General features: G+C 38.8%; 1 protein-coding gene across 12 annotated transcripts in view; it reads left to right on the top strand.

Moving 5' to 3' along the window:
* RBM39 (RNA binding motif protein 39) overlaps positions 1–24,670 on the top strand; it is a 31,850-nt gene extending 7,180 nt beyond the window's left edge. For 6 of the 12 annotated variants that reach the window (XM_055722418.1, XM_055722413.1, XM_055722415.1 and 3 more), the window contains 14 exons: positions 2,029–2,220; positions 7,401–7,466; positions 7,563–7,616; positions 9,010–9,127; positions 9,730–9,882; positions 10,417–10,554; positions 12,176–12,241; positions 13,140–13,344; positions 13,541–13,618; positions 19,235–19,267; positions 20,410–20,485; positions 20,652–20,757; positions 23,503–23,581; positions 23,670–24,670. In XM_055722418.1, coding sequence (XP_055578393.1) covers positions 2,029–2,220; positions 7,401–7,466; positions 7,563–7,616; positions 9,010–9,127; positions 9,730–9,882; positions 10,417–10,554; positions 12,176–12,241; positions 13,140–13,344; positions 13,541–13,618; positions 19,235–19,267; positions 20,410–20,485; positions 20,652–20,757; positions 23,503–23,581; positions 23,670–23,770 — 1,465 coding nt within the window. In that variant the 3' untranslated portion in view covers positions 23,771–24,670. Of the gene's footprint in view, positions 1–2,025; positions 2,221–7,400; positions 7,467–7,562; positions 7,617–9,009; positions 9,128–9,729; positions 9,883–10,416; positions 10,555–12,175; positions 12,242–13,139; positions 13,345–13,540; positions 13,619–15,206; positions 15,388–19,234; positions 19,268–20,409; positions 20,491–20,651; positions 20,758–23,502; positions 23,582–23,669 lie in introns of those variants that run through there. The other 6 variants (XM_055722411.1, XM_055722410.1, XR_008734182.1 and 3 more) reach the window with 6 other exon arrangements.
* Positions 24,671–25,684: the final 1,014 nt, after the last annotated feature.

Raw genomic sequence — 25,684 nt, 5'->3', positions numbered from 1 at the left:
TCTTTAGAGATTTAAGGGAACTACTCCAATTTTTTTTATGTGACTTTTGACAGTGTACTCTTGCTGAGGACTAAGGTGTATATAGGCTTTACAAGACTTCTTGCTTTGCTTATCTATGAAATTGTTGGAGTGTCTTTATATACTGCAATTGGGCAATATTTGAAAGAAGATTCAAACTGTCAGGAAAACCGTAATCCATGGCAAACATCAGCAACTAAAAAATAATGCTTGATTCACAGCTTACGATAATTGTCAAAGGGAATTGTTTAGGTTGGAGAAGACCTTTAAGATGATTGAGCCCAACCAGATGATACATTCTGGTTTAGGACTTAGAAGGATTAAGAATCTGCATTTTTACTAGAAGTCTGTGCTGTATGTCCAGTTTTATTTGTGATTGGAAGGCAGAACGTAGATCTCTACTGTTGGGAGTCTTTGCATACAAAGAGGGCTCAGCTCACGTTTGGATACTGAATAGTTACTGTCTTTACTGAAGACTAGCTGCAGTTACTAGCTACTGGTACTGGGCAGTATATTGAGCTACAAGTTAGTAATTTTTGGAGCTATAATGGTAGTGTTTTAGGGTTTTAACTTAGGGGAGATAGTAGGAAGTGATGGATCCTAGAGGAGAGAGACTATGTGTGCCTGTCACAGAGTGCATTACAGTAGGAAGTGTATTTAAGTGATGTTGATGTAAATCATTCTGGATTTCTGGGTGGTGTCATCAGAGGTTGTGAAGCTTTTGAATAATCTGGCTTTGATTCAGCAGCTTCTCTGTCCATACAAAACGTTAGAGAAACTGATAGTGTATTGTAGATGAATAATCAATTAAAAATGAAATATTCCAGTTTCTAAAACCAAATCACAAGATGCTTCTTGTGAGAGAAATACTAAGATAGTTTTAATGAGTCTGCCAAGGTGGAGTTTGGAGAGCAAAAGCTGCCAGTGATGATTAGGCTTAGTTAGATGTGGTAGCTGAGAGATTTTTACTTCAGTAATTGAAACTAACTAGAAGTCTTAGATTATACATGGCCATGGAAAGTAACAGGGATGAACTGCTTTTAAAAAAGGAGGGGGTGGCATACATAATTTTTAAGTGTATGAGTGACCACTTTGGAAAAAAGATGGTATATGTAATCAGAAGGCCCAAAAGGAGGAGAGGAAAAATTCAATACCAAAGGATGTTTTGAATTTCAAAAGTTTAGCAAAGTTTGTTATTCCCAAAATCTAGCTTGAGATAAATTACTGTCTGAAGTAATTGCTTGAGCATCTGTTTAATGTGTGTTTTGTGTATACATATACATGTATTTTAAAAACCAGGAGATTGTAAGTTTTTATGGACTGAGATAGAGAGGGAAAAAGGGAAGTTGCAAATAACCCAAAAATAGTCTGCCAAGAATGAAACAGTGGCTCACTGACTTTCAAATACGAAGTATAATTGACTTGGAGATTTTAGAAGTTTAGTTTTTTAATGGTTAAGATTATGAAGATCTCTGCAGTTTGCCTCAAACCTGTAAGAGCCACAGACTTGAAAAAGTAAGTGGCTTATGAATGGGAGCAACAAGTTGGAAGCAAAACTTGTAGGCAGTTTAAGACTGGTGGCAGGGAATATCAAGAGAAAACAACTTTCCTTTCCTTCAGACTTGCCTCTTTCTATTTTGTTGTGTTGTTTTCACTTTAGCATCTTGATGGTGAATTTAAAGTATGTTTGAAAGACAGATGAAGTACTGTATTTAGTATATACTAGATCTAATGCAGTAAATACTTATTTGAGTCCTTTTTACTCTTCCTGGAAGCATTCTTTAGTAATTACAAAATTTAAAATAAAAAAGTGCTTTGGAGCCCTTTATGTTGCTCATTATACTTTTTAAGAGATTGCTGATGTGCTTAACCACCTATTTAACAAAATAAACTTTTATACTTTTTCCTATCGGTGTCTGTGACATCAGGTTAGAGGAACTGTGGCGTGTGATGTCGATAGTAACACTGAGCTACATGTGTAACCAAAGATGTGTTTTTCTTTCTCAGGAGAAAAAAGAGCAAGAGCCGAAGTCGAAGCCATGACAGGAAGAGGAGCAGAAGTAAGGAACGCAAACGGAGCCGAGATCGGGAAAGGAAAAAGAGCAGAAGCCGGGAAAGGAAACGGAGCAGAAGCAAAGAACGCAGACGCAGCCGTTCTAGAAGTAGAGATCGCAGATTCAGAGGCCGCTATAGAAGTCCTTAGTAGGTTATTTATGTAGTGTTGAATGTGTGCTGCTGTAGTGTTTGATGTGGAAGCTTAAAGTTTCACTCTTTCTAAATTGGTTGTGAATCATCTCAGAAAAGAAGGTGAGAGGTTAAGGTTGAAGAGTGTCAAGAAGTATAGAATGAAAAAGAGGACAGTAATGTATCCACTTCCTCCTGCTAGTTTTCATTCTTATCTGAACACAGAAAGATACAAAAGCAAGTGAAAGAATGTGTACAACTGACTGAAAAACAGTTAGTCACAGAATTAAAATAGTAACAAGTTTTTCCTGTCCTAACTATCTTCACTATACGGATCTGACAGTTTTAACTGTCAAAAAATAAGTAGTCATCTGACATTGGTTACAAGCTCATACATTCTTTTGCTTGCATTAGTGAAGAGTTTTTCTGGGTTGCTGCTCTTAAACACTTACTGCATAAACACTTGCTGTGTTTATGCATCCAGACTGGAAGTGTTTTGTTTCAGTAATGCCCATGCATTGCATATTTGCCCTGCTTTTTCTCAGACTTGTTCAGAGGCTGTGGAAGGATTCTTCAGTTCCTCTCAGATCTTTGGCTTGATAGAAGTTCTGCTATAGGTAGTCCCTGACAGTCGTAAATGATTTCTCAAAACATTTCTTCATTGGTATTTATTCTGTGATTCCGCTGTTCTGTACTCCTGCTCTCCCATTTGCTCCCCATCACCTTTTTTTTGCCTTCAAAGTAGAAAAACAATGAGAACTGGGCTGTATGCTTGGCTTTCATTGTTTACCTGAGGCTGCTGTTTGTGTCTGCTTTTGTCTGGGTCTCATCTCAACTTTTGTCAGTTCTCAGAATGCAAGATCGTGTCAGAGGCAGGCGTATGAAAAGGATCTATTTTTTAAATCGTGGCATGTAATGTGATATGTGATGGAGAAATCTCTTGAGATATTTGAGAAGACAGTGTTTACCTTTAATACATTGCAGACTTCTATGGTTTTCTGCAAATTAATGTTTTTCTAAGTGGTTGGGTCTCATTGCATTCCTTTTAGTACTCATGGAATGTAAACAAAAGTTGCCTGAGATCTCAGGGTCTCATTTTGCACTAAGTGATCTGGATGTTGGCATTTTCATAATGCAACTCTGGGCTCTGCTAAGATGCAGTGGCATCCTGCGTTTCCATCAATAGTGTGTGCTTGGGGATCATAGAGCATATCAGCCCTGCTCTTAACTCTGTCTCAAGTATCAGGCCTGTCAGGGCCTCTGTGAAGCTGCTCTGAGCTTCAGCTGTGCACAGTTGATGTTTTCTACAGCTCTTTGTTACCTGTAAGATTGCAGTAGCTAGTTGAGTTGTGCTGGTGCCACTGATGCCAGACTGCCTCATAAACAGAGGATCTTGATCAAGATATGTGGAACCTGCCAGTCTTCTCAACTCCAATGTGGAGTTGTGTGGAGAGGATGTCCTTTATATCATCACTTGGTTGGGAGTTGCTGCATTCTCCTAGCTTTATTGGAACGTTTTTTGTTTGTTTGTTTGTTTTCTGTTCTCACTGGGTGAGAATTTTCTTCACCTGGAGAAATTTGGGAGTTTCAGTGTTTTGGGTCTTTGAAATAATTTCCTCAAGTAGAGGTTGAAATCTGGACATCACTGCAATAACCCATGCCCATTTTAATGCATTAAGGTATGTTGTGCCAGGAAGGTAAATGATTATGAGGGGTCTTTTTCATTGTTCTGATACTCTTCCATAGCTGTTGAGGCAATTTCTTTGGTATTGAGAGACAGTGAACAAAAAGGCGAAATAATCTAGTATCCCCTGAGGATACAAGGTTGTACTTACTGGTTTGGCAACCTTGTGTTCTCTGCTTCAGTTGCTGAATTGTTGCTATCATTTAACCAATTAGAATTTTAGTTTTTAAAATAGCTTAGTGGGAGACTGGTATAGGACGACTGTATGCATCCCAGAGGCATTGGTACTGACTGTTGTGTAGCCAGCAGTTGGTTGTTGCTAACTTGTAGGTCACGGATGATGCTGTTGAAGTGATACACATGCTAAAGTATTCAAAAATTCCAGTTTTGGCTCAGAAGGTGTGAAGGAGAAGGACCGCAGAAGATATGAGGGAAAAGAACTCTTAATTTCATGTTCAGTACTCTTCAATGCAGAGACTTGCCTTTAAAAGCTGTTTAACAGGTACTGACTTTCTGGGAGACACAAGTTCTGGAGATTAAGCCTCCTGTATCCCAAACAGTCTCCATAGCAGCACCATCAACTCAGTGTTTCAGAAGTGACTATGAGGATGCTCTCACTGACTGGAGAATTTGTATCTGGAATCTCATCTTGGGGCTCTTCACACAGTTCTGAGTCAGTATTACTGCAAGCAGTGTTGTAGTTGACTACAACATCTAGTTCAAAATGCTTGATGGCTGTATTATTTTTTTTTTCCACTCCTCTTCCTCCTTGTTATCTTTTTTGCTTTATAAAGGCCCTTTTCCAAGCCAGTGCCTCTAAACCGAGTTATTTTTGCTGTTGGGGGTGATGTGGAAGCATCTGCAGTAGTGGGAAGAGAGGGTGTAGTATAGGTAATTATGAAGGAAAAGGAGACGAGTGCTTACAGAGTACCTGAGGACTTTGAATTTGTCATGTTTAAGCATAAGATAGTGATTAAATGTTATAATGTTTTAAAATGGAGTGATTGGCTTGCATTGCTTTGTGTTCACAGGGTTTTTAAATGTTACTCTTCTCACATATCTTGTCCCTTATGTCTTCTACAGTTACTATTAGGACTCTTAGGAGGAAGAACTGGACCACGTAGTCTTGCTTAGACACCTCTCTGACATCCCAGCTACTGCTGATGTACAGTAGAAGTCACTGTCCTGTTGCTATTCTAGAATCCAGAATTTGGGCAAAGCTGCTAGGAAAATGGGGTCATGACATGAGGACTGAAAGTTTGTTGTGATTCTCTTGGACTCTTGTTAGCCAAAGCTTGCCTTGTCTCTTTTGTTGAAAGTCTTGGATATGACTGAGCAGGTGAAAGCTGATATTTTACTGTCTGTCTTCTGACCTGACTATTGTTCTTGGGCCACATGGCATCACGTAGGGTTAGGAAAATGTGTACCTAGCTGTGCTTTGGCCACACGCAGGACTTAGTGCACTTTGGCTTATAAAGAAGATAACCCGTAGACATAAAGATAAATCAATTGTGACTTGATGCAAGCAATTCTCTATAGAAAAACCATCCTGCAGGACACTGTTAAAAAAGGATCTTCAGAAGGTAGCTTGGGTGCTCGGTCTGTTCCAGTGGTCTGTTACAACTTCAGTCTGCTGGGTTTTTCTCCCATGCAGTCATGTAAATAAGATACTACTTGTTTGTCAAGAGTGAAACCTGAAAGATACTTTTGGAGTTGTGTTAGTTTTTTGTTGTTTCCCTGAAGCTGTACGTTTGAAGACTGGTACTGTGTATCCTCTCAGGTTTTTTTTCATTAGGTTTAGACAAATAGAACGTTTCTTCCATGGTTTCCTTAAAAGCTCATGGTCTTACTGACCATAATTTAGTTGGTCTGCATGTTAATATTCTGGAGTCACTGTAATTGGTTTGCCTTGCTGCATTTGAGTTGAGATGAACACAGTGTTCTATATCAGGATGTGTGAAGATGCAAGGTAATTCTATCTCTGATAAGAAGCCAGCTTCTGGAATTAGTATCAGCATTTCCAGATGCAGCTTTTGGCAGTATGTGTCACAGACATTGGAGAATGTGAATGGATCCTCTCAGCAGTCATTTGTTTGAACTTGAGTAGGAAATGGAATAATTTATCCTAGGGGAAAAAAAACCACCTGTTTTTGATCAATAGTGATCTCATCTCAACACGTGCGTGGGTTTTATGTCTTATTTTATCTTAATAAGTAGTTTCTAAATTATTTTTTATTATTATTGTTTCCCCAGTGTTACACAGGGCCTTATTTCCCTTGCTTTAACCTGACCAGCATGGTTTTGGATCTTGGCCCACTACTTCCCCATAACATGTTTAAAAATGGGCATCCTCCTCCTTGTTGTGGATGCTGAGTTAAACTATAAGCATTGCTGCTCCTCTGAGTAGCCAGAAGACATTTTCTCAGACAAATTTGTTGGCTAAATGAATTTAGTGAAGGGCCACTTAATGTCTTTAGACTGCTGTGTCTTTCAGGGTGTTTTCACATCAATTTATAGCTACAGCAGAAAGAATCAGTTCTGTGCATGTGGAAAGGCAAACCCCCTAGCATTCAGTCTGCAGCACTGCCTCTGCTGTTTGGTGGAAGCACAGGAAGAATTTAACAGATGGTGTTCTTTGCCTTGTATCTGCAAGGATCAAGTTCAGGGAGAACATGATAGGATGAATCTTACTATTCACATCACAGTCTGTTAGCCTGTGCCACAGTAACTGGCAAGAGAACTGTCTTACATGGAAGCAGTGGGCAGGTTGCCATTTGTTCTAACAGCCTCTGAAGTCTGGAGAACTAAAATTAGATTCAGCCAACAGATTGGGTTCCTTCTGTGGTGACCTGCCTGTATAAAGTTTACTGCTGGCTTTAAATGATTCTGTGTTTTGATGTCTGTTAAGAACTTTAAAGGAAGCTGCGTTTATGTATACGTAGCACTTAAGTGGCTAGAGCTGAGACATTAGCGAATGTGTCCTCTGTGGATGTCTGCCGGAGGCTACTTTGGTTTCCACTTATGCCTTACGCTTCATGAAACTTTCAGTTTTAAAATGCTACATTTGAGCAAATAGTCCTGTCAGTATCACTTTGCTTAAAACTCCAAGACTGAGTTCCAAGCCATTAAGGTACTACTTTGGTGGTCATCAGTAGGTAGAATACGCATGTGGACAAAAAAACATGTAAAGAAGATTACAGCAGTAACTGTAGCCCAGAATATTCTGCACATACAGCTCGATGTGTCTGGCTGGCTCATGATTCAGTTCTTACTTGGAGTCCTGCATATTCTGGAATTTTGTGATACAGATGAAACTGAGCAGGGAGCATATTCTGTGCCTTACGGTTTGGAGTACTGCATGTAGCTTATGCATGCTGTGGGTGCTGCTAATGGAAAATGTTTGCAAATTCAGGTGCAAGGGTGGGTGAGCACTTGCAGTGGAATTTGAATACAAACAGGAAATACTGATTTCAGGTATGCTGGTGAGTAATGTCTGTCTTTGCTTCTGCCATAGTTCTGGTCCAAAATTCAACAGTGCCATCAGAGGGAAGATTGGTCTGCCTCACAGCATCAAATTAAGGTTTCTGAGTTTTCTCTGCTTTTTATTGCTTTGTTAATAGGTTTTGTTTAAAATCGGACTGATAGTTTTTCTTATCTTCTTGATATCTCTTTATAGCAGACGACGCTCCAGAAGCAAAAGTCCTTTCAGAAAAGACAAGAGCCCTGTTAGGTAGGAATTTTATGTACATTTGAGGGTTGGGTTTGTGTTTTTTTTGTTTGTGGTTTTTTTTCCCAATTGAGGTTGGAAAAGTAATGCTGAAATAATGCATGCCTACTTGCTTTGTGGCTTATGCTCACAAGTAATGCAGGGATTCATTCAGAAAGCCCATAAGAGGAGAGTATTCAAGATACATTGCTTTCTCCCCACGTCATAAACTTGTCTATTCCCCCCCCTCCCCGCCAATAACTGTGTGCAATTGTAAATAACGTCAGTTTGCAAAACACATTTGTGTTTCTGTATTCTCAGTCTTTTCCCTGTTACTTGACATTTAAATTAGCTAGCTTTTCTGCACAATCTTACTTAAGAATCTTAAGTATGGAATGGAAGAGTATAGTACAAATGCTTCTTTTTCCTATTGAGTATGTATTAATGTTATTTATAGAGAAGCCAGGTACTTTTAAAATCCACGAGGTGCTTATCCATTCTTAGGCTTCTTATTTAAGGGAATTGGATTTAGATAGCTGCTAATGAGATTATTCTCTTAAATTAATGCAGTTAAATTTAACCAATCTTGCTTTGTTCTTTTAATTATTAGCAAACTCTTGCTGAGATAATTTAGTTTAAATTTTTCTTCTGTATTCTCAGTGATTTCCCCCCATAAAAATATAAATACTTATTACATGACTGGAAATTTAGTTGAGGATCTGGCATGCTAATTCCGTCCTGTACTTAATTTATATTTTGAAGCTTTTAACACCTCAAAAGCAGTGCATCTAATTTCAGCTAGCCTCAGTATTGAAATAAAATTAATCTAGTGTTTCTGGTGTCGAGGATGAGCGTAATTACTCATGATTCATACTTATTTGTGGGTTAACAAGCTGAGACTATAAAATGAGGACTGGGAGCTCTGTTTGTAGAGATGTATTGTTTGTGGTGGCTGTAGTGACTGAGGTGACTGCATAGATGTAAGATTTTAGTTTGCAAAGCCACAAAAAGTTCATGCTACTTGTCTGAGAGTTCAGAAAGATAGTGTGTTGTAATTAATCCTGTTTTCCTTTGTTTTCCTGTCCTTTCATCTCACGTTTTTGACTGCAAGTTCTATAGTGGTACTGTTAGCTGTTCTGGAGAGTAGCAAAATGGCACCTCAGTTTTGTGGTCTCTGTACAGATTTCCAGTCATGTTTAATGCTTACAGTTGAAACAAGATGTTTAGTCATGTTGAGGAATTAAATATATTAATACTGGGGGTATTTCCTTCAGATCTTGACCCTGCCTTTTTTTAATATGGCAGGCATTCCCCCCCATCAGGTTTTGAAGTACTGATTATTTCAAGTTTAATGCATGGCCTAGAGATGACTTATCTTAAATCAGATTATTTTTTAACTGAACTTTCCTCTTTCCAGAGAACCTATTGATAATCTTACCCCAGAAGAGAGGGATGCTCGAACAGTATTCTGCATGCAGCTGGCTGCAAGAATTCGGCCTAGAGACCTGGAAGAATTTTTCTCTACAGTAGGGAAGGTAAATAATAGGGAGGTTGAAATGATTCTGAATACTTCTTCATGCTGTCCTGGTACAGGAAGAATATTCTGCAGAATTGTAAGCAAGTGGCTTTCTATCTAGGTGAAAAGGGCGAAACTACCAACTAATTCATAAAGACTGAACATTAAAATGTAATTTATCAGGAGTTCATTGTTCAGCATATGATGTGCTGCAAAACATGGCAATTCAATTCTGATTCCAACAACTTCATTTTTTAGAAGTTTCAGTCTTTTGCAGATAGATCTGCCAGTTACAGTGTAATTTAAAAATGTGTTTAACCTCCAGTTTGAACTTGTTTTGTTCCATCAGCTGTAAACTTCTGGCTTAAAGCACTACAGTGCTGCAAGTATTCTATTGCTGCTGTTCCAGTAGCATCCTAGATTTGACTTTGAACAGCAGCTTTTAATGCTAGCTTGCCTCTGGGATATGTTCGTTATAGCTTTATGCAGTTCTAGATTTGCAGCATAATTACAAAGCCATTGGCTTGGCAAATAATTTTCTGGTTATTAATACCTTTTTGAGAAATGGACTGCATTGTTTTTTCCTTTTTCTCTAAAAGTGTTTCTGTACTTGCCTTTCAGGTTCGTGATGTGCGAATGATTTCGGATAGAAATTCCAGGCGTTCAAAGGGAATTGCTTATGTAGAATTTGTTGATGTTAGTTCAGTGCCTCTGGCAATAGGACTAACTGGTCAGAGAGTCTTGGGTGTACCAATCATAGTACAAGCATCACAGGTAAGGAATTGTAAACCTCATTTTTATTCATGTTGAGTTGGTTCCTCTTCTATCTTGCCGGAAAACTTACTGTTTGAAAATTTGGTTATCATTGAATGTTTGGAAAACCGTAACTAGAATGATTATTTAAGATCATTATAAATGGACCTTTGCCTCCCATAGTTGACAGGCAACGAAAGCATTTCAAAGTGATATAAATGAATTTTGAAAACACAGATGTTAAGAAGGTAGTAATAAGGAAACTAACAGTGTTACAGGATTGTAGTATCTATTATGTACGCTTTCCAGCATATGTACAAATTGAAGTGTTAACTAGATAGAAGCCAGAATTCTGCATAAGGTTGTGCAGTTTGGAAGCTGTGCCCTCTATACTTGGTTGTGGTCTTGGATTTTGTAGGTTTTAAGTGAGTCTGATGGATATTGCGCAGATTAGAAAATAGCTTGTATCTTGGTGAATCTGGTAAATGTATACTGCTTATGTTAGGATTTTTAATTAGATTTTATAGAAGGTGAGTTTTTCTTTTTTTTCCTTAGGCAGAGAAAAACAGAGCAGCAGCAATGGCAAATAACCTGCAGAAGGGCAGTGCTGGTCCTATGAGGCTGTATGTGGGATCGTTACACTTCAACATAACTGAAGATATGCTTCGAGGAATTTTTGAGCCATTTGGCAGGGTAAATTTTAATTTGGCATGTTGCATTACAGAAATTTACTTGGAAATTTGGAAATTTGTTTATTTGGAGAACCTAGATTAATTGCAGAGCACTCAACCTCTGGAAACAATTAGGCTTCACACCTGCAAAAACACTTCTTTATTTTTCTTGCTCTTCAGTGCTTGTTACATCCACAAGGCTTTAGATCCATAGTTAGTACTGGAGAACAAATGAGAACCCTGATTTGTGGTGTGGTCCAGTGATTTTGAATGGTAGGCTTTACAAAGGAAAACTGAGAATTCAGTGAGTACCTAAAATTATTAAAACAAAACAAAAGGAATGAATCCCTGTGTCATATCCTGCTTCTGTAGCATGTAAATATCTGCCCCCTGCTATGTGATTGTGAGTAGGGGCTGCATATCATAGGTTAAAGCACAAAGAACAGAATCAGGTCTGAGTTCTGTTCACTGTGCATGTCATGGTTTCATCTGTTTCATAGGATTTTTGCTGAAGATTCAGCTCATGTTACTACAGTGATCTAGGGTATATCCCATACAGCTCTGACAGAAGGCTCCTTCTACTCCTGATCATTAGGCCCCAGTTTGCTGCATAGTATTGTTTTTGCAGAGAGAGTTATGAAAGTGAGCAGATCAAATCTGAAGTTCCCAGGGGAGTTATAATAAATATTAGCCCCACTGTGCTAAGGTATCATGGGTATATCATTACTACCTAGATTACCTAGGGGAAAAGGTAATATATTTAATATGCTGCTTGGTTTTAAAATTTATTTTTTCTATTTAAGTGCATTGATTCCCCCCCCCCCCCCATTTGGATATTAACCCTGCTTCATACATACTGTAACAGTACTTTGTCAGGGGCTTTATTCGGATTCAGTATGTGTATACCTTTAGTTCTGTTGTGCAAAAGCCTGCAAAATTGCAGTAATTCATTAAATTTTAATCTCCATGGGTGTTCTTGTTTTGTTTTCTCTCAAGGTCTGGCAGTGGGATTAATGTAGATTAGGAGGCTTACATGTAGAGCTGTGAAAGTGTTGCCTTTTCTTGATTCGATGTACTCCGGTCTTGAAGAACTAAATTTCTCTTACTTCTGTGTTGCCGTCTCTTCCAAACACTGTTTGATGGCTTATGGTTGAGTTACTAATATGTTTTAAATTCGGTAACTCTAAACTTCAAGGAGTTCCCATATGCCAATAATTATTTCAAATATGCATTTTTATTTTTTTTTTAAAGCCCCTGGTCAAAGTCATGCAACTTTTCTTACTGGGTAAAAAGGAGTTTCGCAGCATACAAGAGGCCATGACTATAGTGTTTCACTTAGGATTTGATGATGTCTGCATGCTCATTGTCTGCTGGAATGTTGCATCAGGACCAAGCCTCTGCCTGTAGCTGGACTCAAAAGGATAAATTGTACATCATGCTTCTGTTTTGGTATCAAATAAGTATCTGGTTGCCTATACACTAATTTTGACTTGAGGAAGGAATGAGGAACGGATTATTTTTTGTAAAAAAAAAAAAAAAAAAAAAAAAATATTTCACATTCGTATGTGTACATTTGGCAAGGCTGTATCTTGTGCTTTGCTCCAAAATGTCTTGATAATAAATAGCTTTATTCTTATTTTTAGATCGAAAGCATTCAGCTGATGATGGATAGTGAAACTGGACGCTCAAAAGGATATGGATTTATTACGGTATGACTAGAATTGCCAGACAACTTAGATAATTTGAGTGTAATCTTAAGTCTCAGCTTAGAAACATCATGTTGCAGGGCATGCAACACTGGCCTTTTTCTTTGTTTCTGCCAGTCCCTCTGTGCGTGTTGTGGTTGAACAATGCACACGTTCAGAATGGAATAGTGTACTTTGAAATCACTGCCTGGTAAAGCAATGCTGTCTTCTGCAGGCAAAGATACTAGTAAAGACTGGCATTTTCACAGTGCTGTGAAAATTATTGAATTTGAGCTTTTTAGAGGAAGTAAAATTTTAGAGGCTAAAATCAGTTGAAAACATCTTTCCTCTTTACCCTCAGGTACGTAATTTTGTGAACTTGGGTTTCTTGACTGTCATGGGGGGGGTGCGGGGGGGGGGGGAAAGTCTTGTTTGGATCATCTGGCACTTGGAGACAAATAAAACCAAACTAAATGTATGCTAATATTTGATGGTTTTAACGGTGACAAAATATTTGTATTTTTAATTTGGTGTTAAGCAGCATAAAGCACAATATCTGTTAGGAATAGCCAGTAAGTGTATGGCAGTGACAAGGTTACAAAGGAGGTGACTGTCATTCTTGGAAAGTGTTGAAAGAGAACTGTAGTTATGACTTCTGTTGATTGCAAGATCTAGATAATTCTAACTCCAACGATAATACATATTTAAATATATTCTTATCTAAATATGAGAAAATAAATGTACAAACTTGTGTGTGTTTGGTTTAAATGGAAAATATGGAGCACATTTAAGTTGGCCTGTAGCTATTGTTACCTTAAATTTAGTGTTTCTCATGTTTACATAACTCTGGATATTAACATGCAGTAGAATTGTTGCTGAATCCTGTAGGCAGTATTACTGAATTTGTTTTTCTAATCTACAGTTCTCAGACTCTGAGTGTGCCAAGAAGGCCTTGGAGCAGCTCAATGGATTTGAGCTGGCTGGTAGGCCAATGAAAGTTGGACATGTAACTGAGCGCACTGATGCTTCCAGTGCTAGTTCATTTTTGGACAGTGATGAGTTGGAACGGACTGGAATTGACTTGGGAACAACTGGTCGCCTTCAGTTGATGGCAAGACTTGCAGAAGGTATGTGTGATGATTAATAGAGGTGTGAAAATACAGAAGTTAACAGGATTTGAATTATTATACCCCACAGAATATTATGCTGAATGCATGGAATGGTGTATTTAAACTTTTGACAACAGTTTTTGATACCCATGTTAGTGCATCCCTAACTGAGTGAAAAGTGCTTGCTGCAAGGTACTTTCACGTTCTGTTTTAGGTACTGGTTTGCAGATTCCCCCAGCTGCACAGCAGGCTCTGCAGATGAGTGGATCTTTGGCATTTGGAGCTGTGGCAGGTAAGAAATGATTAGCCGTTTTATTTTTCAGAAATACTTTATGCTTTATAATTTTGAGACAAGATACAGAAATGTATTTTGTGACCTCTTAAAATGGGAACATAGGTATTGCAGCATGTTTTACAAACTGTAAAATGTTGCAAATCCACGAGCAAATGAAAAGTGACAGTGTATGACAGCTTTGATGGGCGTGATTCACTTAGCATTTTTTTTGGCAAGTCTGTTTACTTAATTCATCCCAAACCTTCATCTCTATCTTTACTATTCCCTGTACTAATGGGGACTTTTATGTTCTACTGCAGTGTAAATGTTGACTCTTAAAACTGGTAGGCTCATAATTCGAAGGGGATTGACCCCTCTGAAAAAACAGCTGTGCCAGGAGCAAGAAGGTTCATGGGAGACATGGCAACTAAGACTATGGTAGTGTTAGGTTTATACAGTGTGTGTCCTGGTGAGGAAGGACACTGTGTTAGGGAATTTGTGTGTTGCTTGGAATTTGCTATAGTTTGACTGTTCTGCAAGTGGGTATGTTGGAAGTGTCACTGAGACTTTATTTTGTTGTGAGAGGGAATGATGCTGAGCATATGATGGCTGCTGCTAGTTCATAGGTGGCCTGAACAACAAAACTCTTCAAGAGGGCTTCAGAACTGGAGCAATGAGTAGTGTCCTAGAGGAAATAAGTAACGTACAGTGGAATGTCTTGTTCTTAGTTTTTTATTAATATGAGAATAAAGGGCATGAAACTGTCATAGCAGTAGAAAAGACCTGAATATCACAAATAACTTGGGGCTGGAATGTGTGAAAAGTGTTAGGAAATCAACAAAGAATAGGTAGCATTGGTTGGTTTGTCTTCCGGCAGAGTTTGTGACAAGTGATTCAGTCTTAAGATAACACCTGGATCACGTTACTGAAGTTCAGGTGTAGTTTTGAGAAGAGCATACACATGAAACTTGCAGACACTTGCTAAAAGAATGCAATAGGGTTTTCTTATAGATAACAGTCTTGGAAGGAAAAGGAACTGGCTAGTGAAAGAAAAATCTGGGTTGAGGAAGAAAGGTTGAGGTTTTTCTATTTGAGAAGGAAAAGATGAAAAAGACAAAGATAGTTTTTCCTATCTAGTCCAGAAAGAGAAGGATGGATAAACAACACTGAAGTCAATCACCTTTAATGTGCTTGATAAAGTGTTGTGACAGAAATAGTTGTAAAATAAAATGCCAATCCTTTTCCCCACCCCCATATTTGAAATGAACAAGCCAAAGAAATCCAGACTCCCCAAATCAAGAACATGGCCAAAACTGTCTGACACAGCTGAACTGTTGGGATAGCATGGAATCAGTATGAGACAACATGGCTGTGAAGGAATAAATGATAAGGCAGAATACGGGTTTTTGAAGAGTATGCATGTTTAGTACCTGTAGAAATTGGTAGGAACAGCACTGTTTATTCTACTTGTATTGTACAAAAGGAATAATGCAGATGTGCAACTTAAGTAACTTGGTAAAAAGCTTTATCTTTTTCCAACCATAGTCATGAGCTATCCCCAGAGTGAGATTTGGTTATGGATTAAAGATCTCTTTACTCTTGTTAGAGAAAATTACTACCAGGAATTATGTCATTATGGGAGACTTTAACTTCCCTGATACAGATTGGAGAAGAAATGCTAGTAATAATGGTGGGGCCCAGATATTCCTGGATGTGATATCCGACAAATTTCTTCATCAAACACTCACTGACTCATGAAGAGGGGATGCTATTTTAAACTCATTTTGGTAAGTAATGGAGATGTTATGGATGAGAATAGAAATGACCATTGACTTGAGAGATCATTAGTTGCTCAAGTTTAAATGGAAGGATAAACAAAACAGGTCTGTAACTAAGGCTTCTGATTTCAAAAGTGGTGGTTGAAGAGACAGGGCAATAAAGTTATCTGGTCTAACTAGAGTATTTGAACAGGCAGGATGTCGAATGTTTCTTCGGTTCCAAATTGTTAATGCCGTATTGGATCTGTCTTCCACAGAAAGAAGAAACAGTCCTGTTAGAAATGGGCTCCACACTGAACTGGGTGGTTAACTACCTTGAAAGAAATAAGGAATGAGCACAGAGCCTGTGAAGAATAGGAAAAAGGACTGACAATAAACCAAGATTTTTAGTTTGGGAAATAGATAAAATGAAAATTACCTGCCAACAGTCAGATTGAGTTAGACCTTGTAAAAGACGTGAAAGCATAGTTAAAGATTTACCAACTCCTGAAGAGAACAAAAAGGAAGCAGGGCTGAGGTTGAAGGAAAAAAATATATTCCTGAGATGTTTCAAAAGAATCTCATTGTCTTGGGTTGTAGTAGGGGCACTGGTCATAAAGTTTGCAATTTGAGGAAGGTAAGCTAGACATAGGTTTGTTTGGGTTTTTTGGTTGTTTTTTTTTTTTTTAAAAAAAGGAAATTACTCACAAGGTGGAAGCAAAGCTAAAAGTAATAGCTGAACATACTCAGTTCAGAGTAGTAAGAAAACTCCCATCAAATTTGTGAGGAATAGGTATATAAAATAGAGTTCTGATATCTGGTATTGTCAATAAATATTTTAAGTCTGTGACACAGCTGGAACATTTTCTTCTCTCTTTTTAAGTGAAGGCAGTCTAGAATTAATCTGGCCGGTTTTCAGTCCTGTTACTCTTGACTTCACTTATTCAAAAGTCATACTAAACATGGGCAAACTGCAGAATGTTATTAAAGTATAGCATTTAAAGATTAAAAATCTTTGCTAAAATGGGCTTTCCTAGGCAGAGGAACAGTAGTAGAACTCATCTCTCTCAACTGCTGTTGAGTTGTGTCATTTGGAAGTTACTAAACTAGAGCATTGGGAAGTACAAGATGTGTAGGGGGGGTGGGAGTGGGAAAGCTGGCTCAAAGGAAGAGGAGTGGGGTTTTTTGAGGTGAAGCCTGAGAAGGTTAGAAGCTGTTGTTGAAGCTAACGTTCAGGTGTTGGGCTGATACTGGTTAATATTTGCATAAATAACAATAGTCAACAATAGTAGGAGTGAGGTGAGTAAATATGGAGATGCTGGAAGTGATGGTTTCTTGGGGTGTTGTGCATTGTTCATCTATTCAGGATCGAAATAAATTCTAGTTATATAATTTGGGGAGCTTAGCAGTGAAAGATTGTCAAGGAGGAGGAAATTAGCTGAATACTACTGTTTATCAGTGAGTAAATATGAGCTGTCAGGGTGATGCATGTTTGAAAGGGCAACTGTGTTCTTAGAGGTAGTGTACTTGAGCATCTGAGATCACATATGCATTCGTGTACAGTTTTGGTCAGCCATGTTCAAGGTGGGTTCAATCAAACTAAAATCAGGAAGCTAAAGGGTTATTTTCACGGGACACCTGAGAACTTTGAATTTTCTCCAGGGGAATAATATCCAGCAGGAAAAAGAACTTAAGCTAAACAGTTGTAGCTGCATACTTTCTGTTCTCTAGTAAATACTGTCTGAAAATCTGAGTCTTAAAATAACCACAAAGCAATAGTGCATTCTTCTAATGCTTTGTGGGACAAAACATTCCTTATTTTTGAGAAGGAACTATCTGTTTCTGAAGAAGATTTGAGATAGTGTGGTGCAGGAGAGGGATGAACAGGTGTTAATGTGCAGGACCTCCATTTGATCTGCTCTACTGTTGCAAGTAATTACTTAAACTGGAGAATACTTGGCAGGCTTTTGCTTATTTAAAGCTAGCTGTGTTTCAAAATAAACCACAACTTAATTTTGTTTTAAAACACAAAATGCTTTGATAAATGTTTCTGTATTCCTGATTTCTCTGTACTAAGCACATGCTTACAACATCATGCTAAAGTCACTGCTATTACGTTGATCTGTACTTGACAGATGTATTCTATTTTCCGTATACTATTTAAAACGACACATAGGGAAGAATTAAGAGTTGAAAGTGAAGAGTGACAATGAATTTCTAAATTCTGAGTGCGTTTAGCAGTGGGAGAGAGAACCATTATTCAGTTGTGAGCAACAAGAAAATGCAGTTAGTTGATGAAAGATTTGATGGACTGCGGGTTATGTTTCAGAGGTAGTAGATAATTAACCCATGAAACTTGTTGCTCCAAGATACTGGTAGCTGATCTTACTATAACACTTTGAGATTTGGCCCTAGACAGAACTGGAACTGAGAATCTGTGCAGATCTGGTTGCAGGTGTCCTGGAGCATTTGGCTATAGAGCCCCAGGCTGACATTTGGTGAGCTTGGCTGTACATGATGTGTATGTGCAATTGTGTCAAAATTGCAGAGGGAAAGTTTCTGCTCTCATCTAACTAGAGTGATTTATGAGATCAGGGTTTTTGCAATTTTTTTAAATACACTTGTTCGCAAAAGAAGTTTGGATACTAATTTGCTAGGTAATTAGTTGCATGGATTTGGCCAAATCCATGCAGCCTCTGTGGAGAATACAAGCTGAGACAGTCTTGGTCATTATGACATTTCTTACTCTGTAGTTGAGGATTTCTTTGTGTTCAGATCCAGAGGGAAAACATGCTAAACATAACGAATTCTTGCTACAGCTCAGCCTTCAGAACTTGTTCCTTCCATCTCTTACTTTTTCTGCATGGTTCTGAGTATGTATGTGTTTTTCTGTGCAAGTCACTAGGGAAGGCAACTTTGAGGAAGACTTGTCTTTGGGACTCTCACTGCCTAATACTTAGAGCAAAAAAGATGCACTCCTGTTGGTCCCCCAGTGTTTTGGAGGAGGCTTTATTAGAAAGTTGATAACTGATGCATTCAGGTATTTCCCAGTAAGCTTGGAAGCTTACTTGGGGTCCAGCACTTCACTGCTTGCTAAACAAGTGAATTAAGGTGATGGTTCTGACTCCTTGTGTTTGTGTAGATTGAATTGGAACATAAATGAAGAGGCTCATGCTTAAGATCTCTTGCATTCTGAATTTTTCTGTGGTTTAAAGATGTTAAGTATTGGAGTCATATACTTGGAAGTAGGTAGAAAGTCAGTTGTATGTTATTAAACAAGTAATTAGCATTTTCTTGGCAAATTATATGTTCTTAACATTTGAATATGTTTTGAGTTTGAAAAATGCCAAACTAACTCATGTTGTTACGACATTTATATGAAAAGATAACAGGTGAAATACTACCTTAATCTACTTAAAATTAAATTTGATAACTGCTTTCAAAATGTCATGTTTGGGTAACTGTGCATAAGTGCTTTCTGTTGGTAAAGATGCCAAATGTCTAATGCTTGTAAGGATTTCTGTAATTACTTTCTTGTGAAACAAAATAACATCTTACGAAGAGTTCAAGCACAGCAAAGGCAAGGTGGAAATGATAGTATTGAATTAAAGGACATGGTCATGTCTTTCCTTTTAAGGTACTGTTTCTTTTTAAAGTATGCTTACCTTTGGTCTTGGAATTTCTGTCAAGTACAGAATATTCTATCTGAGAAGTTGAAACTAGTGAAACTACTCACAGCTAGAGAGGAACAGTGAGAGTGGGTTGAGGTACTTGAACAACCTCTTAACCACAAAAATACAAGCTGAGCCACCTGGCTGACAGGTAATACAATAATGCTAGAAAGCACACTAATCAACTTCTGTATATTTTTCTTTAGATTTGCAAACGAGACTATCTCAGCAGAATGAAGGTAAACTAGCATTTGATATAACCTGTCACAAGTAGTTCTTGTTGCAGATGTCTATAAATTAAATGCTTCTGGTATAGTTTGCCAGCAGCCCGAGGAACTGTATTGTACTTGTCTGTAGCAATCATACTATATATTGATTATTGACTGAAAATAACAACGTATGTGAAAACACTTTTGCCTTTCTGTAGCATTTCCTCAGTGTTGGTAATGTTCCCCAGCCATATGTTAGTCCTAGAAAATGTGTGGGTTTGTATTTTTGTGGGTTTTATGGGTTTAGTGTGGTTGAGTTTGGGGTTTTTTACTGCCTTCAGGGCAGGGACTAGAGGAGTCATTTGAGAATCAGGAGGTTGGTGTTATTGTCCCAGGATTAGTCATCATCTTACTCTGAGGGCCAAACCTTAATGCATGCACATGTACAGAGAAGGTGACTCTTATTTCAACTAAACTAGGAGAAGCTTGCAGCCTGTAGGACTGTGCTTATCTTTAATAAGATGTACTGTGATGAGCAACAATAAATGACAAATAATTTCACAGTTACTGGGGAAGAGTATCAATCTGTTCTACAGCTAAAATGTTTAAAATTTTAGTCGTCAAGTATTTCTTAAATTACGCGTTTCCAGGGGACAAAAGTATAGATACACTTTTTGAAGGATAATTCAACATGCTTAAAATACATTTTGAGAACTCTCTAAGATGTTACGTCACTCCTGTGCAGTCTAATGGGGTGGTGTCACTCCACCCTGAGCTGCTGCTTGACTTCCAAGAGGAGAAAAAAATTAAAGGTGCTGCTGGCATACAACTTGGGCAGAATTTTTAGATGCATGTGAAGATGCATATATCTGCGTTTAAATGTTAATACTGAAAATCTATGCAGAAAAAGTGCCTGGGGTTATCTTATCACTTTTCAGCTTCAACTGTAGTGCATCTGTGCTGTTTTCTGCATTGATCAATTAAAAATTTCTCTATAATATGTAGTGTTTAGTTATGAGTTTTGCTTTCCTGGTTTTTGTTTTCTGTTTAAACTTCCGCTGTTACTGCTGAATGTTGGGATTTTAAAAAATAGGTAAAGATACTGATTTAAATTGGAGCCATGCATAGCAGGTTCTTAGATTTGGTACTGTTTTCTTTTCCTATTACAACAGTTCTGGCTGCAGCTGCTTCCGTACAACCACTTGCAACACAGTGCTTCCAGCTTTCCAACATGTTTAATCCTCAAACGTAAGTGATTTACCGTTGTGTGCTTCTGTTTGGCATTTGTTGATGACTTTAACATCTGAGAAAGGAATCGGAATGTTGCAGAGCTTATTTTGATGACTTTTAGCATGGGTTTTGTTTAAGTGGTAACAGTTCCATCTTTGTCCTCTTCTTTTTCCACCCCCTATAGTGAAGAAGAAGCTGGCTGGGATACAGAAATTAAAGATGATGTGATTGAGGAGTGTAACAAACATGGAGGAGTTATCCACATCTATGTAGACAAAAACTCAGCTCAGGTATGTTGAGAGTTTTGTTGCTTTGTAGTGTATAGAGGGAGCATAATAAATAAATACTGCTGGGTTGTGGGTTTTTTTTCTAAACTGAATCTAAATTTCTTGAAGTTGCTTTGCAGTTTTTGCAGAACATAGGTGGTTCCCCCCTGTTTTGAACCATTGTGTGTAGCTTGAATGCAGATATGAGAGCAGTTTTCTGGTGCTGCAGTCCTCTTAGAGTTTTACACAGCTGAAATTACTGTGGAAACGCAGGCTGAAGAGTAGCAACCACTTTCATTCTGGCATTTGGCTTCTCCCTTAAGCTGTGCATTTCCCAAAAGCCAGGGACTTCCAGTTTCTTCTGTTTCTGGAGAAGACAGGCTTTAGCACAAAGGACACCCTGCTCCAGCGTACCTGAGATGTGGTTAAATGCCCGCCTAATAATACCACACTTGCGAACAGTTGTGCTCGCTAGTAGTGTAAGTGTCTGCAGCTATAACGGGGAGGAGAAGAAAAAGGGCTACTGATGCAGACTTAGTTACAGGTTAGCGCCTGTTTGAGGGACTCTTCAGCCTGCATCTTAAAAAGGCTAATACATTTTTCTTCTGTGTTCACTTTGTTTATGCAATCCCCAGACTGGTTATCTCTTCCCTTGTACTTCAGCTCTTGGAATATAAACTGTGGAAGCTCTGTAAATACAGATTGGCTTAGAACCCTTTTTATATGGAATTTACAGCCCAAACTGAAGCACAGGTTTCAAATGCTCTTGTAGTCAGATTAATTTCCAGCCATCAGACCTTGGAAGTGTTCTGTTGTGTTCCATTTGATTGTGCAAGGCTGAAATCTACACTACTGTCCTTGTCAGTATTGCTCAGATGGGATTGTTCTGCTCTGTAATGCACTTGGCATTCAGAAACCTTTGTTATCTTGTGCTGCTTCTACAGAAGACTCGTGTCACCTGAAATCCTTTAATGGGGATTACCGAGAGATTAGATGAGAGATGAGCTGCAGTCTAGTACATAAAACAACATACAGTCTTCCCTGGCATTTTTTGATCTGGGCTAATGGGAGGTAGAAACCTTTCCCACAGTTATCTTAGTCTATTACTATCTTAGAGGAAACAAAGTGTCCCTCAGCAGATGGGGGAGTAGGGAGGGGAGAAGTAAACCCAGCAACAAAATAACCAAACATACAGACCCCAAAAAACCCACCACCCCCAAACCCCAAAGAATGCAACAGCCCGCAACATACCTCCCATAGGTTCTGAGCACATAGAGCTGCATATGTGGCTCATGTTAGCAAGTGGATTTAAAAGAAAAAAAAAACAACACCTACAGCTACTATGTCATGAGTTAGCTGTTTGTTACTGTGACAAAACAGATTTCATACAGAATAGCAATGACCCAGATACAAAATACCCACACATATTTAAAAACACTGTATTTGAAGTTTCCACTGTGCTGTGCTGTTTTCTAGGATTAGATTCTGGTAATATTATCTTTTAAGTGTTTAATCACCCATCTTTTTAGGGTTATTTCCCAGACAGCCATACTTCCCAGGCTAAGGGCCATCAGTAATCAGCCATGAAGGTGTAATTTGTTGTGGGTAAAATTTTGCAGTCCCAGCTGAATACATGGTCTCATGTACCACACCAGTCTACACTGTGGTATGTTAAGGAAAACAGAGCTTTAATGTTGCTGTATCTCATTTCAAGGTTTAAGCAGCTTGGATGCCTATGCAGGGGAGACAGAACAGAACTGCGTGTGTTGGTTGCTTAGTCCCTTAACCATGAGCCCCTAATCTCGTGTTTCTCCCTGTGAAGGAATGAGTTAGATTGCACTGAGAAGAGTTAGCACTTCTAACTGTACAGTTAGTACAGGCTGGTGAAGGCTGCTAAAGGGAAAGCTGGATTTGGTTTCTTAACATATTCTTTTCCTGTAAAATCCGTTTCAGCTGGAATCTGATCTGATTCAAAAATTACTGGTAGTAGTCTATGTTTAAGTAGGTAGCCAGGAAAATGCATTCACACTACTGTGAGCATCTGTACATCTTGCAGTTGTTGAATGTGAATATTGCAGTACTCTGGATTAGGCTGTTTTAGTGCTTAATTTGCAGACAGAAAACTTCAGATATCTGCTGAAGTTAAAAGATCAGTCTGTCATTCATGTTAGATACATCTTGGGCTTTACTGGAACAGAGGACTGAGATACATACTAAAGTTTTCATGTTGGAGAATTTTTACAGTACCAGTCTTCCTTGAAGTGCTGAATGTGCTTGCCCCAGGGAATGGGGAGTGCTTAACGCATTTATTTGAAAACCAGGCTGTGAACTCGCATATCTATTTAAGCATTTGTGGTTAAAGTTTGTGATTTACAGGACTTGATGGCTAGCCTCCAGTAGAGGTAGCCAAACTCCTTGCACTTCCCTGTTTCACACGAGATTTGCAGTCAGGAGCCATTGGAAGGGTTATTGCGACCAAATAAGGAATCAGTTATTTGTGAGCTTGATCTGAAATCAATGTTTGGTCTGTTTTGCAAAATCCTATTTAGAAAATTTTAATGCCAAGATGTATGGTAATGCCAGTCAGTAAAAAAACTGTCCACTACTCCCATTTTTTCATGCTTATTCTGCATTATCAGTTGATGCCAGTAGGAGCATAGCGAGGCGGGTTTGCTTCCACTGCAGCCACACCAAGGAAGTGTCTGGAGAACAGATATTGTGGGGTGTTTCTCAAGCTTCTAATAGACTCTTAACACTTCTGTATTACAGGGCAACGTGTATGTCAAATGTCCTTCAATTGCTGCTGCCATTGCAGCTGTAAATGCGTTGCATGGGAGGTGGTTTGCAGGTGAGTGGATTTCATGTAGAGAACTGCATTGATTGATTAATTGCAGGAATGACCAAATGCTGATTTAACTTCTTTATCTTCTGATCAGGTAAAATGATTACAGCAGCGTATGTACCTCTTCCAACATACCACAGCCTTTTCCCAGATTCTATGACTGCAACCCAACTACTGGTTCCTGTTCGACGATGAAGATGGATTTAGTCAGTTTTGTACATAGTTATTTTTTGGAGGAAGATTGAGTTATCTTTTATTTAGATAAAACTAAAGGAAAGGATTTAATGTCATTTTGTGTACACTTCCTGCTACCTTTAAAAATAAAATGAAGTAAGCAGAAATGCAGTGTGTTCATTCTCCCTAACTAGCATTTCCACTGTATACAAAGCTGTTGACTTCTTGTTCTGCCTTGTAATTCTTGTACATTGACTAAGGTGATCTGTAGGAACTGAGAAGTAGCTAATAGAAAACAAGTTCTCTGTAAAAGGCAGATGGGACATGATGACATTTTTAATGTTTCACAAGCCTTTCTTTTAATGCAGCAATTACATTTTACATTTCACTAAATGTAGGTGATCTGCTAAAGGTTAATATCAGAGACAGACTTTATGAAGGGACATACTTAGTGTTTTGTATAAATAGAAGATTCAAAAGGCTACTGAAAGCTGACTCTAGGCAGCCACTCAGCTTGCTCTGTGCTGAATAATTGGTAAGAATAGAAGGATTGAAGGGTTTTATTTCTTGATGGTAACTTTTGATTAATGTATCTGTAAAAGTTTCTTTGTAAATACTGTGTGAGGTGTGTCTAAGTTTCCAAACAAAACAATCTCTGCATTTCCAGTAAGTTTCTATGTATGTGGTGTGGCACAGTTGAAGGATTTCAGTAGAGTCTGAAAATTGGTAGGAAATACAGAAACATGTTTTGTTCTGGTTGCATATAATCTTTGCTCTTTTTAAGCTCTGTGAGCTCTGAAATATATTTTTGGGTTACTTCAGTGTGTTTGACAAGACAGCTTGATATTTCTATCAAACAAAGACTTTCATATTGCAACAATCTTTGTAAGAACCACTCAAATAAAATTCTCTTAAAAAGGCTTTCATGAATCTTGTATTTCTCTGCTCTCCTGATGTGACTAAGCAGTGTGCGCTGTAGACTGGAGGTGAGCCAAAGATGCTTGGGAAGGAGGGTGGGTGTTTGGAATACCACTCCTTCAGGAGATGCAGGAGCTGGTTCCTGCTGTTTGAAACCCTATGCATACTGCAGAAGTGGTGGTGAAGGGCCTGTGGGTTTTCTTGCTGCCTGGGCCATTGACAGCTCTTGCCCTTTCTTGGGCCTGCTGCAGATTCAAAACAGAGATCACTTCCCCCCTGCCTGCCTCTGCCCCCCTCTCGAATGGTTGTGAATTACAGGGATGTGCAAGTAAGGTATGAAGTACAAGCGAGGTACGTTGGCTTTTAGTCTGGCTTCTGTAGGGAAGCCTGCCCAAGTGGATTGCCCTCTTAGTACCCTTTTCCCTACCTCTCTGTCATTTTTAACCAGTGGCTAACAAAAGCTGTGTTTGTCAAAGATGTAGACAGTATATGTTCCACCCAGGTGGGTGAAAGGGGGCTATGCAGGGATGCTGCCAGTGCTTTGAGATGGAATGTGGTGGTGGCTGGTTTCTGGCCTTGAGAGTGTCCATTTGGGGGGGTGTGGCTGTGGCTGAGCTGCAGTATGGCAGGAGGCAATCTCCAGTAGTCCAGGAGCGAGCCATGGGAGAAAATGGGTCTGGGCAACTAGGTGTAGCATAAAGGCAGATGTGGGGAGGAGGCAGGAACATACTGGTTGAAGAATATGTATGCGACAAAACTGAAGCCAGCCAAGCAAAGCTGCTCTCCCCTTTTGTCTGCCCATATTTTTTTAGTTGCCAGTATTAAATCCATCTGTGCCAGCTGGAGTAAAACCTGAGCTGTTCCAGAGCAGCTGTGTTGCTTGGCTTGATGATTGGCATAGTTTCTCAGGGGTTACGAAGTCAACCTGACAGCCAACAGAACAAGCTTTTAGTGGCAGATTTGTGTTTCTCCCTTAAAAACTGGGAGGATGGCACTCATACCAAGTAAAGGTTGTAT

Source organism: Falco cherrug, chromosome 10 (assembly GCF_023634085.1).
Source record: "Falco cherrug isolate bFalChe1 chromosome 10, bFalChe1.pri, whole genome shotgun sequence".
Taxonomy (NCBI): domain Eukaryota; kingdom Metazoa; phylum Chordata; class Aves; order Falconiformes; family Falconidae; genus Falco; species Falco cherrug.
The sequence above is the reverse complement of the archived record's forward strand: the minus strand, read 5'-3'. Positions and strand labels throughout refer to the sequence as shown.